The following is a 15,632-nucleotide window of genomic DNA, read 5'->3' on the forward strand; positions in this document are numbered from 1 at the left end:
GGATCCAGGAATATTCCCTTTCAGTCACTGGGGAGTGCCTGCATTCGCAGGAACCGATATCACTAAGCTCCCCTCCTCTCCTCCGAGTAAATACAGGCATCCTATTGCAAAAACAACAGGAGTAGCAGCTCCAAAAGCAATGTGCCATCAGCACTCTTTGGCAGCCTCACCCCACGCACCTGCTCACTCCCCCTGAACAGTTCTGCCGTGGTGCTGAGAGCACTTATTCATGTCTTTCAAGTGCATCAGCAGTTTGCTTTGTAAAAATTTATGGCTTGGATATGGCACCATAATTTAAGATATAAAAAATAAGGTTTATAATCCATGCGCTCCCACCCTCTCCAAAGTAATGAGATTTTGATAGATGTTTCACTTTTAAACTCTCAGACCGTGTGGGTGAGGGAGACACCTGGATCAACGTGAAGATTCCCATGCCTGATCCTGCATGTACTCAGTAGTACAGACTACTTCTGGAGCTCTATTTTTACATTTAAGTGCAAATCCTGTAGCCAGGAGTTGGCCTGAGTAGCCTGGCTATAAAAGGCAAGTGTTCAACAAGATGGTCAGAGGGGAAATCCTGTAGTTTTTTTTCTCCATTCCAGCAGAGGAAGCTCAGAGGATCAGATGGGATCGCTCCCAGCAGCACGACACGGCACAGCACTGGGCACCAATGAGTGCTGGGTATCAGGGACAGAGGTGGGAAGGGAGACTGAGCCCTCTTTTTTAGATTTTGGCATTTAAAAGTCAGTCTTGTTCATGTTCTGTTCCCATTGGTCAAACCTCCTACTACAAAGACACAGCAATCACTACAACATACAATGAGGCTCTATAGAGATGTATTCATCATTATTAAAATTGAAGAATATTTATTCTATGATGACGACATGCAATGTCAATATCTATGCCCTTTCAATACACTTAGTATACAGAATAAAATTCTACCTTTAAGAAATGTAATGGCAGACAGTTTTTTCTCCCATTCCCCATTGCACTTCTGTCCTGGTTTTGAGCTCTGAAGGCTTTTTTTGTCGACTTCATTTTCCTCTGCACAATTCAGTAAAAAAGAGCAATGCAGTAGTTTTTTCAATAGAATTAGTGATGAAAAAGGTCAAGCCCTTCATCCGCTATTGCTATTAACTCTATCAATCACTATTATGAACATACCTTTGCTCTTTCTCACTTTGTTAATCCACACACTCCCATTCAAAAGATGTTTCCCCTCACTCCACAGTAACACAAACCCTCATTATATGCTGCTATGAAATCTTTGCAGAGTTGCTACAAAAGATGAAGGAAGAAGCCGTGGCGTGGCACAAAACATCCCTGGTGAATCACACAGGACTCCATGTAAGGACTCCTACTGGTCTGAATGGAAGAAACAGCAGATAGCAAATGAATCAGAAGATCTTTCACATAGATTGGTTCTTTTCACATCGAACGATTCTGGGAGTATTTTATTTAACTGCAGGCAAGACTTCAAAAAATGGTCATTTAAATCAATTCAGCTGCCTTTAAGTGAAACCTTCTACAACTTTGGTTCAAAGAGGTTGTTTGGTTTGCTTATCTCTAGTGAGTTTTCTCCGTCCATGAGGGCTCAGTGCAGCTTGCAGAGAGAGACGAGACAATGCCCACATTGGAAACGTCAGCTACTGCCAGCTTTGAACACAGAGATATGACTTTCTGCACATTCTGGCCTTTTAATTCGGTGTGACTCTGGAAACCTGTCACTGATTTCAGCAAATTTGCAGAAAGCCACCACCTTGGCAGTATCTTTAAGATTCAGTGGTACAATGTCAAATAAGCTCCAAAGGCAGCATGGTCACCGTGACACCTCTGTGATCTGGAGAGAGAGCAGTGCAGCAGAAATTACCTTTACTCTGCAAGCATTCTGGTGACAGTGCTACGATTATCACAGTGTAATCATCATAACATTATAACATTAGTATGCCATATTCTGTTGGTATATATCCCGACAACACTAATGCACACTGCCATCCTGCAGAGGCAGGAAGCAAGCAGTCCTCCTCAGCCAGCACCAATCTTACACCCGAGCTCTGCAGCCACAGCGGGTACTAAATGAAATGCAGCCACACCACACCTGCACGAGACTACTGCATGGGCATCTCAACTTCCATCCATTCTGCTATCCAGGCACATCTGCACCACTTTAGAAATAACATCCACACCCGAGAGAGAGGAACAAAGCTGTGCAGAGCAGCCACCAATATAGCCACCAACAGAAAGGTGCTTTTAAAAATGACAATCAATCATAAACCAAGTGCAGCTTGAAACAGCAGAATCAACCGAGCCACAGGGCATTTCCTAGGGATACACGAGAGGCCGGGGTTAAGGCCCAGACATGACTACACCCAGCCAGCCATTAATCACCAGGAAATGCCTTTGCCTTGATCATTTACTATTTAAAATCGTAGACATTTGACATGGAAAGACCTTTTAGATCATTTTGTTCATCTCAGGCAATCTTCCCCTTCGCTATTTCTTTAAGGCAATCTGCGTTAAGCATGTCCTGTGTCTGAATGTACTCCCCCTGAAGCAAAAGAAATGTTAAGGGTTGGGACAAGACAGGATTCAGGCAGAAAGACCAACAGACATGGTGCAGAGCCAGCAGAATTGGAACACACTGCTCTGGCTGCACTTCGCCTCATGGATGGAGAACCCTGCAACGCTTTGGAGAAACAAAGCGGTTTTGCACAAAGAATAAAAATCAGAAAACACTTTTTTGTTGCTGAAAGGCTTTTCATAATCAAAACTTGAAGCTCTGCTGTCTCTTGAGTTCACAGTCTTGCCCTTGAGGTGCAGCAGCAGAGCTCAGCCCGCAGGTGTCTGGCACATCCACACAGCAGGAGCCATCCCAAGGGCCGAACTCCCAGTGGCACAGCGCAGAGCAAGGAACGTGTCCAGGCTCAGGGCATGGCAGCTCCACACCTCTTCTCCACCTCCCCGGTGGCCCTCGGGCACTGGGAGGCCTGGGAACGAGGAGCTGGAGGCACATGGGTGATGAGAGTGGCCCTTGGGCACAGGAGAGCCTCTCAGCCTGGCTTTGCCCAGCTGCTGCTGGCAGGAGGCCGCCAGGCGGCTGCACCGCGGCCCAGGCGCTGGGCTCCGGTCGTGTTCTTTTCGCTGCCCTTGGAATTTGAGTTGCCCCTCTTATTACATATCCCATCCACCTGTTGCGGTGGTGACACAAAGCAGATCTACTCAGGAAAGGTGGGCTCCGCGCTGGGTTTTAGTGAATCATCCCAGGGATACTTGGCCTTGACTAATCAGTAGCTTCTGTGGGAAAACAACTGAATTAATATTCCTCCCGGTGCCAGATTTTAAAGGCTGTCTGTGCCAAGCGCTGTGGATTATTGGCAACAATGCACTGTTTTCCTCCCTCCGACATGTCAGCGTACAAAGCCATAAAAGTCACAAAGGAAAAAAAATGTTGCATTTTAGAGATTCTTTCTTTCTACAAAGCTAGCCATTATCTTTACTCTCTCCGAAGCCAGGAAATGTTCACAGAGTCAACATAAAAGTGACTCTATAATGGGTTATTCATCAACTGTTGGTATTTGTGACTGCCCTTACAGTTACCGTGCCCTGGAAGCAGGCAGTGCAGCCTGCTACCACCTACAGACGTTGGACACGAAGCACAGAGCACACGCTAGCAGTGCACCTCCCTCACCCTGCCCACCAAATCCTTTCTGGTGAAAATCGGTTTTAGCTGCTGATGTTGTTTTACAGCCCAATTACTCCTACCACCATCTGCTCCTTTGTGAAAACATTCTGTAGATGCTGAAGTAAGCAGACCAAGCAAAAGTCTGAGACAGGCAGCATCATTAAAGTCTCAGCGCTAATGCTGTGAGCAGGGCTGGGCTGGCAGCTGTGGGCAGCCAAGGCAAGAGCTGCGGGGCAAGAAGCAAAACTTGGAGTAAAGCAGGGGAAAGGAAAAGGGGAGCTTATCACAGAGATCAGGAAAATCCCTATGGGAAGCTTTCTTAAAGTCCCGTCAGTTGGTGAATCCCGAGTATTTGTGGACCACATTTTCTGATTCTGAAATTCAGAAGGAAAAAAAAAAAACCTCTCAAAGGTGCCTCTTCCTGAAGGACAGTGCAGAGAGCCTCGCACATTCCTCTAAATCCACATTATAAAGCTAATGGCCGAGCCCTCAGGGATGTATTATTTCAGTCATCTCAACATTATCTTTGCAGAGGAGGGATAAAAGCTGTCTCGGGGAATTTTAACATGATCCAGAGAAAGGGCTGAGCTTCACCACGAATCAGGAAACCCTCCACTTCTTTCCCACCAGGCTGAACACCACTATATTCCAGGCCATAGCTATGTGGCAGTATTTTTGTTCAAACACAGAGGGGCATTGCTCAGGTCAGCTCATGGATGGAGCTCCTCGCTCCGGGCAGACATGCCCTTCATTTCACTTTACATTTACCACGGTCTTGGTAACTTTGGGTAAATACTTTGAATCAGGACTTTTGAGCTCTGTCTTCAATACCAGAAGTGTTTATAAGGATCCTGAGAACCTCTTGAAAACACTGTGGGGTAAACAGCCCAGGCTGTTCTCCTTACTCACACAGAGGCACTTCTCTATGTGGGAACCTCCGCTGCTTCTCCAAACCTCCCTGGCAGCAAATTCCACTGAACGAGAGAGAGCATGCAAAACAAAAGCCATACCTTAAAGTATTACGTACATGAAAAGTCACAGTCAGTTTTGAGCACAAAGAAAACCTAACATGCTGATTTTGATGAAAATTGAAATGGAAACACACGTATCAAGAATGAAACAGCCAATTATGAACGCTGGGTTCTACATCTCTGCACACCAAATGATCTCCCATTTTCCACGTATTCTATAGTGGTAGGAGGACAGGGTGTGGCTGAACATCCAGCAAAATCTTCCACTTATGGGTTTACAGATCAGATGTTTTAAATTGCAGCTGAATGAGACCGAAGACTCCTACACAAGTTGCCATGTCAGAAATGAGCTTGGGAAACATCCACAGACTTTTGTTTTTTGCTTTGGACATAGCACGTGCAAAGAGAAGTGCTTCTACACCTTTGAGAACTGGATTGTTGCACTGCATCTTCCTAATGTTTTGCTTTAAGATAAAAATTTACTGATGTCCCAGTGAGACAGGGTAACACAGAAAGCCCTGCATGCACCTCGAGGTTCTGGCATAAGCAGCGTTCTCAGTTGCAGTGTCCTGGAAGACCACTAGCATGTCACTCCTCAGCTGCCACTGCAGCCCTTTGGGACTGCTGATAGCATCATTCTTGGGACAGCTTTGATTTTACAGTTAAGGATCAGCAATTCTATGGCTACTTTCCAAGAGAAGACAAATCCTTTGAACTACATAGCCAAAGACACTGCAAAAATTCCTTTAGCCAGAAAACAATCTTGGATTTTTATTAGTTCCTAACCTTTGACTTATGAAAGACTATCATACAAAAACAAGGGAAGAAATAAACAAATTTTAGTCTGCAGTACAAAGAGCAAATGAGTTCCACATATGCTGCAGTAGAAAATAGCACCCATCATTTGAGGGCAGGAAAAGGAACAGTTGGTGGGGTACCTAGGGATCCTGGCAATAAAACCCACACCTCTCCACCTTAGGCCTTCTGTGGGACCAACCATGAATTCCAAGACCTGCAAAGTGCCCCATTCTCACTGACTGATTTTCAATAGGAATGATGAACTCTCTTAACTCTTGTGTCTTTGCTTCAGACTGGAACATGGAATGTGGAGGTTGCTTCATGCACCTCGTCCCACAGGTGTGGTGGGCATCAGCTCCACGAAGTTCTTGAGATGTTCAAGTAAGACAAGTGGGTAAGTAAGATAAAATAAGTAGATTAAAAGTTGAAATATATTTTATATCACAGTAATTATCACTCTCAACATTATTTTGTCCTATGTGTACAGAAGGTCATGTGCTTGTGCCAAACCAGGTGAGAATTTGATTTCAGTAACTAAATGTTGGCTGTGTACACAGTTTTTATATTGTTTCTCTCCCCAGCAAATTAAAGAAGCTTCTTTTCTGTAATATAAGGACTATCTAAACAGAATGGTGTTGGAGAAGGATGATGCAAGAGGGTTTAATGCTGATTGTGGACAAGAGTTTGAGTCATGACTGGTTTGACGGCACTTTTCTAACCGTGCATTTTTAAACTATTATACATTATTCTCCAATTCTGGGTTCATAGCAACTCACAGAATTTACATACAGTTGTCCTGGTTTCTGCCGCAAATGAGGAACAAAATCTGCAAAGTTCTAAAATAGACCAGAAATATTGGCTAATCTGAAGTTTCAGAAAATCGTTCAGCATTGCTCCTGAGGTTACAGATTTTGCAGGATGTACTGCAGGAGCCGGCACTGCTACGGGCACCGGAGGGCTGGAGAAAGGGGGAAGGAAGGGCTGAAAGCTGCATTACTCACAGCTCCTCCATTGTTGGCAGAACAAGAATGAGAGCAGCCACTCGCTCACTACAAAATACTGGCCCTTTCCAACAGAAGAGGGAGAATGGCATGCTCAAAATTTTACATATATGCAGCCTGATGCATCACTCACAGAACCCAAAGTGAACTCAACAAGAGCCGGACTGAGGCTGCATTTAAGTCATTTGGGCTCAGCAAAACACTTCATCTCCATCCCCAGGCAGGATGGCACCCAACCACATGCCTCAGTTTATATCTTTGATGTCCTCTGGCCATTAAAAATCCCATCCTGAAAGCAGATGAACTTTGATGTGGGGCAAATGGAAACACCACTGTGTGAGCACAGCCAGGTGATAGTTACAAAGCTCAGACTACCTTTCCTGTAAGAGCTCTGCAGAAACCAATGTCTCCACAGTCCAAAACAAGCAAAGCACAGAGCTCTTAGTAACTGCTTGCTCTGCTTATTAGGTATATTTTGTTTATTAGGCATACGAGGAGTTGCTGTAGACTGCCCTTAACAAACATACTCAGTATCAACGAAATCCTGGTAACACTAGGCAGTTCGGATTGCAGCTTTTGAAACTCCTTTTCTAGACAACATTCATCTTCCTAATTAATAATTAATCACACTGTGTTTTTAAAGAGATTATCAGGTGTGATAGCAGAGTGTGCCTAAGGCAGTGACTTCATTAACCGTAAGGAAGAAGTTTACTTTGTAGTTCTCCTGCCTGTCGTAGGGGTAGGTGCCAAAGGGGTCTCTCTTGGGTTAGAATGTCAAAGAGCAACAATTTAAGGCAGGAAACAATTGGGCTATTATTTTTTTCTTTTTCTTTTTTTTTTTCTTCTTAAAGAGCTTTTAAATCATAAATCTTCAGATGCTTCTTGTGCAATTTAAGACTCAAGTCTCCTTTTCCTATCAAAGGGCCAATTCTACAAGGAGTGAGCCCAAGGATCTTCCTCCGCTCCTTCACGTTACCATGGCACAAAGGGTTTACAAACATTGTTCCACCTAACAAGACATTTGTGCAGAGATGCTCCACAGCGTGCCAAGAGTGTCAGCAGGGTTGGAAATGCTGATTTCACCTACAGGATGGTATCTCAAGCATGCTTTCAGCAGTCACAATAACTCACGGTGGATCCTGCCCAGACTGGAGCCAGTCTGTGGCCCAGACTGGAAACATCAACAGCAGTAGGACAACTAGCAGCCCCCCAGCAGGCACCACGCTGTTTTGAATGTGATCTGCATTATTCTTGGCTGGATCAATAATTACTATCAATTCATTCAACTAATTTCCATCAATTGGGCAGCACTCTACTATTTTTGGAAGGATTTCTATGCTGACAGTGAAAATTTCCCCTTATTTTCCAATTTTGCTATTCCCATTCCCTAGTTTCAGTACCAATGGATACTTAATGTGATTTCCCATTAAGCTGTTGCTCACCTTCATGGAGCATCATCAGGGTTATTCCCACTGATGTGGAAACAGAGGTGTGGGGTGGGTAACAATGCTTGCATGCTGCTCTGACAGCCACAAGGACAACGGTGAAGAACACCAATCCCAAGCTTCTCTTCTATGCACAGAGAAGGCTGGAACTACCCAATCTAACTTAATACCCATCTACAGTGAAAAAAAAGCAGGTTTTGAAGTTTTTTTCCAATAAAATTTGTAATGTGAAACTGCTTGATACAATGGGTTCACTTCTCCTTGAACTTCCTCCTGCCAATTAACTTTTATTTTTAGATCTTTTATTTTTAGACTGCTGCATGTTATCACTGGGCAGCTCAACCAACAATTAATTGGAATTGTTTTGCTTCTCACGCAGTTTTATTTCTTTGCTTTAGGCAGCACTTGAACCAAACTGTCCTCGGAGGAGACGACAGCACGGACAGCACGCTAAGGACAAGCACAAGCTGGCAGGGCAGGGCACTCTTACTGCACTTCTCCCTTCCCACACCTGCATACATTTGCATCTGTGTGTGCATTTTTCTCAAGCCATGTCAAACCTTATGAAGAATCAGGGCCATATGGCAGCAGCTCAGCAAGCAAACAGCACAGAGAGCACTCAGTATGGGACCAACACAGGAAGACTCCTCTAGCACAGTCAGTGAGCTCACAGCAGTGTGTGTGCGCCATCCGTGGTGCCCAGCAGTGACATGCAGATCCAAGTGATGTGATGTGGGGAGGGGTGGGAGCTGGGAATCCCAGCAGGGCACTGCAGGGCTGTGATCCCATCGGCTCTGGCTGCTGCATAACGGGCTTTTCCTCAGGGTGCAGTGCCACCAAGCCAAAGCTGAAGCTGAAGTTACAGAATGGTACACGATCCCAACCTCTGTTTTTAATTCTATTGTCACTACCTTGTTCAGTAACCTAGACAACAGCAAAAATCTCCTTCCAGTCCCACAGCACCACTAAAATGGCCTGAACTACTGTTCATACTGAACAGTGGCAAAGCACGAGCTGGGAACAAAAATCAGCCCCCATTCAAACAACATTTCACTTAAAGAGCCTTAGCATTTCCTACCTCGTTTAACTCCGCAAAGCTCACATGTTTTTGCAAGCTGCCACTTTAAGACACTAGCTAAAAATATTTGCTTTATCTGAAGTCAGAGGAATAAATCCTCCCTACTGTTGGGTACACAGTGTGGCAGTGTGCAATACAACTGCAAATTTATTTGTTAGAAACTGTACATCTGTTATGATTTACGCTTGCCAAAATATTATTCTTTATGGCAACAATTGTTTCACGGTGCTTAAAGTTTTTCACCTCTGTGCCAGGAATCTCATATGGGATAATTCCATGACCTTGGAATCCAACAGATACATTCCACATCTGTCTGGTCTGGGAAAGCCCGAGTTTGTTGTGTGAAAAGCATAGTGGGAAACTGAGACCTGGAAATATCTGAAAATACAAAAACTGCAGGGCTGCTGCTTTTTTCTTTTCTTAATTACCAGTTTCAAGTGCAGTAAATCAATCTCACAAAAGCAGTTACTTTGCTTCTGTAAGCATGCATTCATTTCTCAGCCTATCTTCAAATGAAGGGACACGGTACAAACATTAAAAAAAATTCTATTGCTGGAAAAAATTTGCAGCCTTGAAATACTTAAGCTAAATCTTGTTGAAGGCTGTGTCAAATGTACATGAATAAAATACCCAACCTGCTGCAAGGAAACAACGCACTGCTGCCTGCAAAGACAGAATGACAGACAAATTGTGGCAGTCCTTAAATCTCAGGGTAATATTCTTCTCATTAGATTTTTACCAGAAAATGACCACAGACAGCTTTGTGAGCAGTGGACTCACAAAGCATGGTTTCCCGTGGTTTTCCCCCATGCATATTTTCTGTTATTCAAGTATTTTTGCTGAGGTCATGCTGCAGCCTTTGCATTTCCATGCACAGAGCCCGTACTTCTAGCAGCCCACACCCTGCCATGGTATGGAGGAAGATACTGGACAGAAAGCCACGAAAAAGGTTACTCGCAGAAAAAGAAAAAAAAAAGAAAAAAAGAAAAAAGAAAAAAGAAAAAAGAAAAAAGAAAAAAGAAAAAAGAAAAAAGAAAAAAGAAAAAAGAAAAAAAGAAAAAAAAAAAAGAAAAAAGAAAAAAAAAAAAAAGAAAAGAAAGAAGAAAAAAAAAAAAAAAAAAAAAAAAAAAAAAAAGAAAAAAGAAAAAAAAGAAAAAAAGAAAAAAAAAAAAAAAAAAAAGAAAAAAGAAAAAAAGAAAAAGAAAAAGAAAAGAAAAAAAGAAAAAAAAGAAAAAAGAAAAAAGAAAAAAAGAAAAAAAAAAAGAAAAAAGAAAAAAAGAGAAAAAAGAAAAAGAAAGAAAAAGAAAAGAAAAAAAGAAAAAAAAAGAAAAAAGAAAAAAGAAAAAGAAAAAAAGAAAAAAGAAAAAAGAAAAAAGAAAAAAAAAGAAAAGAAAAAGAAAAAAGAAAAAAAAAGAAGAAAAGAAAAAAAAAAAAAAAAAGAAAAAAAGGAAAAAAAGAAAAAAGGAAAAAAAATAAAGGGAATAGGTGAATCTGCATGACTGGCAGAAAAGGGAGCCCATCTCCTCCTGTCCATAGTAACAAGGGTGATATTCCTGATTTCAATCAGGAATTTTCCACTCGATCTGGAAGTGTCCCTTTCAAGAAGTGTGTACCAGGTGCACTTCAGGCTGCAAATCCCGAGCGTGCCAGCTCCCCTGCTGGCAATGTCCTTCTGCAGGATCAGGGGATGGAAAAGACTGCACCCCACAGGATGAGCAATTTATGGAGATCACAGAGAATGGTGCAAGCAACTGAAAATCCACACTCTGTCCTTGCTGTCTGCAAGAACCCTTTACAACAAGAGTCTCAAGGTCCCACCTGGAACCAAGATTTGTGATGCTGGTGATCTCTGTGGCTGTACCAAAGACTTACAAATTGGTAACTGATATGCCTACGGCTCTCTGCAAACAACCATGTTTTGTAACAACTCAGTATCTTGCCCAAGAATTCTGTGGCAAAGTGTAGCTTTGCACTACTGCACTTACTGGGCTCCAAAGGAGGCTGCGTCCTGGTGATGCGTGCAATGGTTTCTGCATGCATGGCAGCCAAAAAACTGGCTGCATTTGTAGTGTTCTGGACTGTACAGCCACAGAAATCAATAAACATATGAAAGACCATAATGACTGACAGGCATACTGTGACAACAAACCGGCTTTCAACCAATGTCTGTAGAAAAAAGTGCTCCCAGTGGCTCGTATCAAATCTCCTACAGATCAATCTAACATCAGAGATGCAAACTCCTGTGAAATCAGGTTTAAAACACAAATCTTGAATTTTCTGTGAGAAGACACAAGTATTTCTGCAGCACAAAAAATAGCTGATAACTGGATGTTCATTCTTTAATGCAGAACAGTACAGGCAACTTCCAGACTAAGAAACTATGCAAGATTTACAGCGGATGGGTGAGGTGAGCAGATACCTTATGATTACATAGTATGCAGTACGAATACTTTCTTACCCATTCAAGTCTTTACAGCTGTTCCTTCATAGGGGGAAAATAAAGGCCTTTGGTAATTCTTTAGCAAGTTGCCAATTTCCCATATGAAATTTGATGGCTAAGAAAATCAGGTTTTTCTAATCTCATGCTGCTGCAAGGAGTAACAAGATGCTCAGTAATACTCACAGAAATAAAACTTTCATATTTCCAAAGAGGCACAATAGTTCCTCTATTCTTCTTATACAGTAAAGATCTTATTAATGAGACAAAAAACAACATCTAAGTAATAGTTAATCTGGTTTTATTCCCTCACTACTGATTTGAAGGCTCATCACATATTTAAAGTTCCTCAGTGTGTAACTGTGTGCTCTGCAGGTGTGGTTATTTGCACTGACAACTTTGTGAGCATCAGCAGACAAACTGTTCATAAATCAAATAAATATTTCATCACCAGCATCCGACACTCAAGAGGGAAAAAAAGAATAGAATTTTAAGTGTCAGATATTGATTATGAACTAAATTTTGGCTGCCTTGGGTAGAGGCACCTGTCCAAAAATTCATACTTAAGCAGCAAAGGAAAACCTGCTGGCCCCTACGCCATTTGGAATGGGTGCTGTGCAAACCCCTTATCGCCTGCATGGCGCAAGGTCTCTTTCCTCCAAACAATCACGTCACAGCACAGCATCTGATGGAACCCAAGATATATTCCGTGTACATGCAATTGGATTCTAAGGCAACACAATGACACCAGCTTCATTACATCCACCTGACCCACTTTCTCTCACCAGAGGAATTCAGATAGTTACTACCCCTTGTTCTGCCACTGCCTTATTGCTGGTCGTGTAACACATGGCCTGAGCTGTGCACCTGAACTGTCACCACACAGCCATATGCCAGTCTAGAGATCTGGGTAGAAGCACTCACAGCCAGCACTGAGAAATATGTCCCAAACTCCTATTTCAATCCATATACAATCATATCCTAATGCTGTCTTGTTATCCTTAGTCTCTCAAATGCCTTTCTATAATTTGTTAAATCACAGTGTTTAAGTATTTGTGTGAGATACAGAGGACCCAAATATTTATGCCAGCGAGGGAGGAGAAATCCCATCAGCATCTGTTTGCAGAAGTGAGATGGTGCAACTGAAGTGTCAGATAATCTCCCAAAAAGATGTCAGTATTTTCAGCTGCCTGACAGATCTGTCTGCTTGTGTGAGAGTAAACAAGAAAATGGCTCCACCATTTGGACTGAGTTTAAGGCAAAACGTAGAACAAATGATCCATTTTCAGATCAGGTCTCCCGTTCCAGTCTACAGATGTTCGCTGCAATTTCCCTCGTAAGTCCCTCTGGGAACAAAGATCAACACACTGTGTGGCTGGCCAGCCTTGTAAAATATTGACAGTTTGGAACAATCTAAAAAATGAAGTAGAAAATAAACCTTCAAATGGTAAAGACAGAAGACACACCTCAAAATTCCTTCATGCCTTCACTTCCCTGGAAATGAAGGACTGTCCTGCCATATTTCCACAGAACTGGTGTATGAATTCATGTGAATTTTGAGTCATTCTCCTGGTTTATGTGGAGTTAGTTCAGATTTATGCTGGAGTAAGAGATTAAACTGAAACCAAATGCCTTTAATACAAAGTCTTGATCTTTACCAGGAAAAGACACAGCAGATCAGGGTGCCAAACTTACCTCTGTAATAATGAAAAAGTCATCACCAGGCTCTCCCTGCACAACAATTTTTTCTCCATCTTCAAACTGGACAGGTTCCAGCGCATCAGCCACTGTCAGCCGCTCCCATTTATCCAGGGACTCTAAAATATTGAAGATCATAAAACTTTATTATAAAAAGATTCTAACTTTGGCAGAAGATTCATATCTAAACTGACAGCTCCGATATGCCTGGTTCTGTTATAGAAGAAACATTTCTTTCATCCAGGCACTTTGCACGAACCTCAAGTTGGGAAACATGAATACATTTATTCATTGTGCCTTAGACTTTAGTAATCACTCAGATAAGAATCTTAAAAGTTGGACAGGAATAGTTGGCTGCAGTTCTCTAGGTCTGCGATCAGCTCTGCGCTCAGGAGCAGCCCAGCTGTTCTGAAACACCACTGAGATCCTCTCCTGCCACATCCCACCCCCGCTGCCAGAACAAGTCCTGGTGTCTTGCTCTCAGATGGTTAACAATGGCCTTCTAAATAAGCACGGCAAAGGTGCTAATCCAAAAGATGAGATCAGGAGCTCCTGGAGCCAACATGAGTCCCTGTTAGCATGCGTGGCAGTGGGGCTCAGTCTGCTTCAGTAAAGCTGCACCTCTGTTTCATTTGCAATTTTGGCCTTTGGGGCTGCACACAAAAGTGTAAGAACTGTTTTTCTTTTCCTTCTGCCACTCAGAGGAAAAAAAAGCTATAAAACTTCAAAGTAAACTTCAATAAGAAATTATTAACAGTCTGTTTTATGAGTAAAGGAACTCACAAAGCCTGGCTCCTGTGGCTTTGTGTCCTTATCGCCTACCTGCAGCTGCCACCATTCCCTCTGATACCTGCATGGCAAAAAAGTCTGCAGAGCGGCCGGCCCTGGGCTGCTGGCTTCCTCCCAGTGCCTTTCCAAGGGACAAATTCTATCTGTCCTGCCTTTGGGAAGATAAGGGACGGTAATCTGTGTCTCTTTCTTTTGCCTCTTTGCATGAGAATTCAAGAGAATTAATTGTATTTGAACTTCTACCTTTTTTAATCAGACTCGAGTGAGAAAAGCAACAGGATTAAAAGTTATTAAAAGGAAAAGATAACACAATGCTATAACCCTCATAGCTTTCAAAAGTTGAGCTAAAATTCATGTACTAGAGCTCTACTGATTCTTGCTTAATTCATTAGGAATTACTGAACGATTTTAAGTGGCTTCTATGGCTTCTGACAACAAGACCAGACTTGGGTTGCTTGCTCAGACTCTGGCTTTTGCAGTTAGTTCAATACACTGCTCAGAAGCATTGTGGGAATGTGAAAGAGTTATTCTCTAAAATCCAAACAGCCCTTTGGCTGAGCCCACGTTGTGCACAGAGTCTGACAAGACTAAATGGGAGATCAGCGCACCAAAGGTAAGCCTTGAGCTGCTTGACAAAAACACAACTTAATCCTTCTGTGCGTTTTCTGTTGCAACTTGAGAAATAATTACTCCCAATATGTTTCCCTCCTATAATCACTAATGGACTTTCCTGGCCTTTCGTGTAGAACCATCAATATCAAAGTCCAAGCTCGTACCGTCAGTGCCACATTCAAACAGTGCTCTGTTTGACTAAAAATAAGCATAAAACTCTTTCACGCAGAGTAGAGTGGGCTTTTTCTTTTTCTTTTTTTTTTTTCTTTTTTAAAGAAAGAGCTCAGTAATTAAGAATGAAAAGAAAGAATCTCTTTAAACTTCTTCAGTTGCCTTTATGAAAAATTCAAAGCTCTAGTCATGAAGTGTCTCTCTTTTGTCTAAAGGAATTATGCCACTACAAATACACAGAGTACCATATAGAACTTTGAGCATGATAGAGCTTAACATTTGAGTTGCAGAGTTAAATTCAAGCAACAAAGTAAGTAGACCAATCTTTTCAATTTCTAAGCTGTTCGTTCAAATTCATTATTGTACATTTAATTAAAGGCCAGGGAAAATATTTAAATTGATTAGTTTCAACATATCTTCTTAGACAGGCAGCTACTGATAATCTAAAAGGTCCTTAAGATTAAAAAAATTAAGAAGGTTGCTTCGAAAGTAATGCCTCCTATTTATTTTTATGGAAACTACTATAGCTACTGAGAGCACAATAACACTATTTGATAGGGCAAATTCTAAGCTACCAAACACTGTTTTTCAACATGATCATCACCATTAGCTGTGCCCTTTCACCAGTGATGAACAAGAGCCTGTTTGTCCAGGTTCCAGGAAATCCAGAAGCATCACCCCTTTCCTACCCCAAAGGACAGTGCACATCACTCCACCCACTGAGGGCTGCATCATCTTCAACTTTTTCTTTGACAAGGAATTCATGTGTTGCCACTCCATAGGCTGCCATTTTGACTCTGACTCATAGTGGTGGCACTACAACTCATCATCACTAATGATGCAACCCAGGAAACTGTCACCTTCGGCCCTGTATTGGTTTAATAGGTCCTGACAAATTTGCATATGGTGTTCATTCCATTCCTATGCGAGCTTCTGTGGGAAACGCCTGC

The 15,632-nt window shown here is 42.3% G+C and overlaps 1 protein-coding gene across 2 annotated transcripts in view; it reads right to left on the reverse strand.

Moving 5' to 3' along the window:
• Positions 1 to 15,632, reverse strand: part of PRKAR1B (protein kinase cAMP-dependent type I regulatory subunit beta) — an 88,796-nt gene that overhangs the window by 6,462 nt on the left and 66,702 nt on the right. For both annotated transcript variants that reach the window (XM_085238042.1, XM_085238044.1), the window contains exon 9: positions 13,108 to 13,229. In XM_085238042.1, coding sequence (XP_085094168.1) covers positions 13,108 to 13,229 — 122 coding nt within the window. The remainder of the gene's footprint in view (positions 1 to 13,107; positions 13,230 to 15,632) is intronic.

The sequence above is a fragment of the Meleagris gallopavo genome, chromosome 16, assembly GCF_905368555.1.
Source record: "Meleagris gallopavo chromosome 16, MGAL_WU_HG_1.1, whole genome shotgun sequence".
Taxonomy (NCBI): Eukaryota; Metazoa; Chordata; class Aves; order Galliformes; family Phasianidae; genus Meleagris; species Meleagris gallopavo.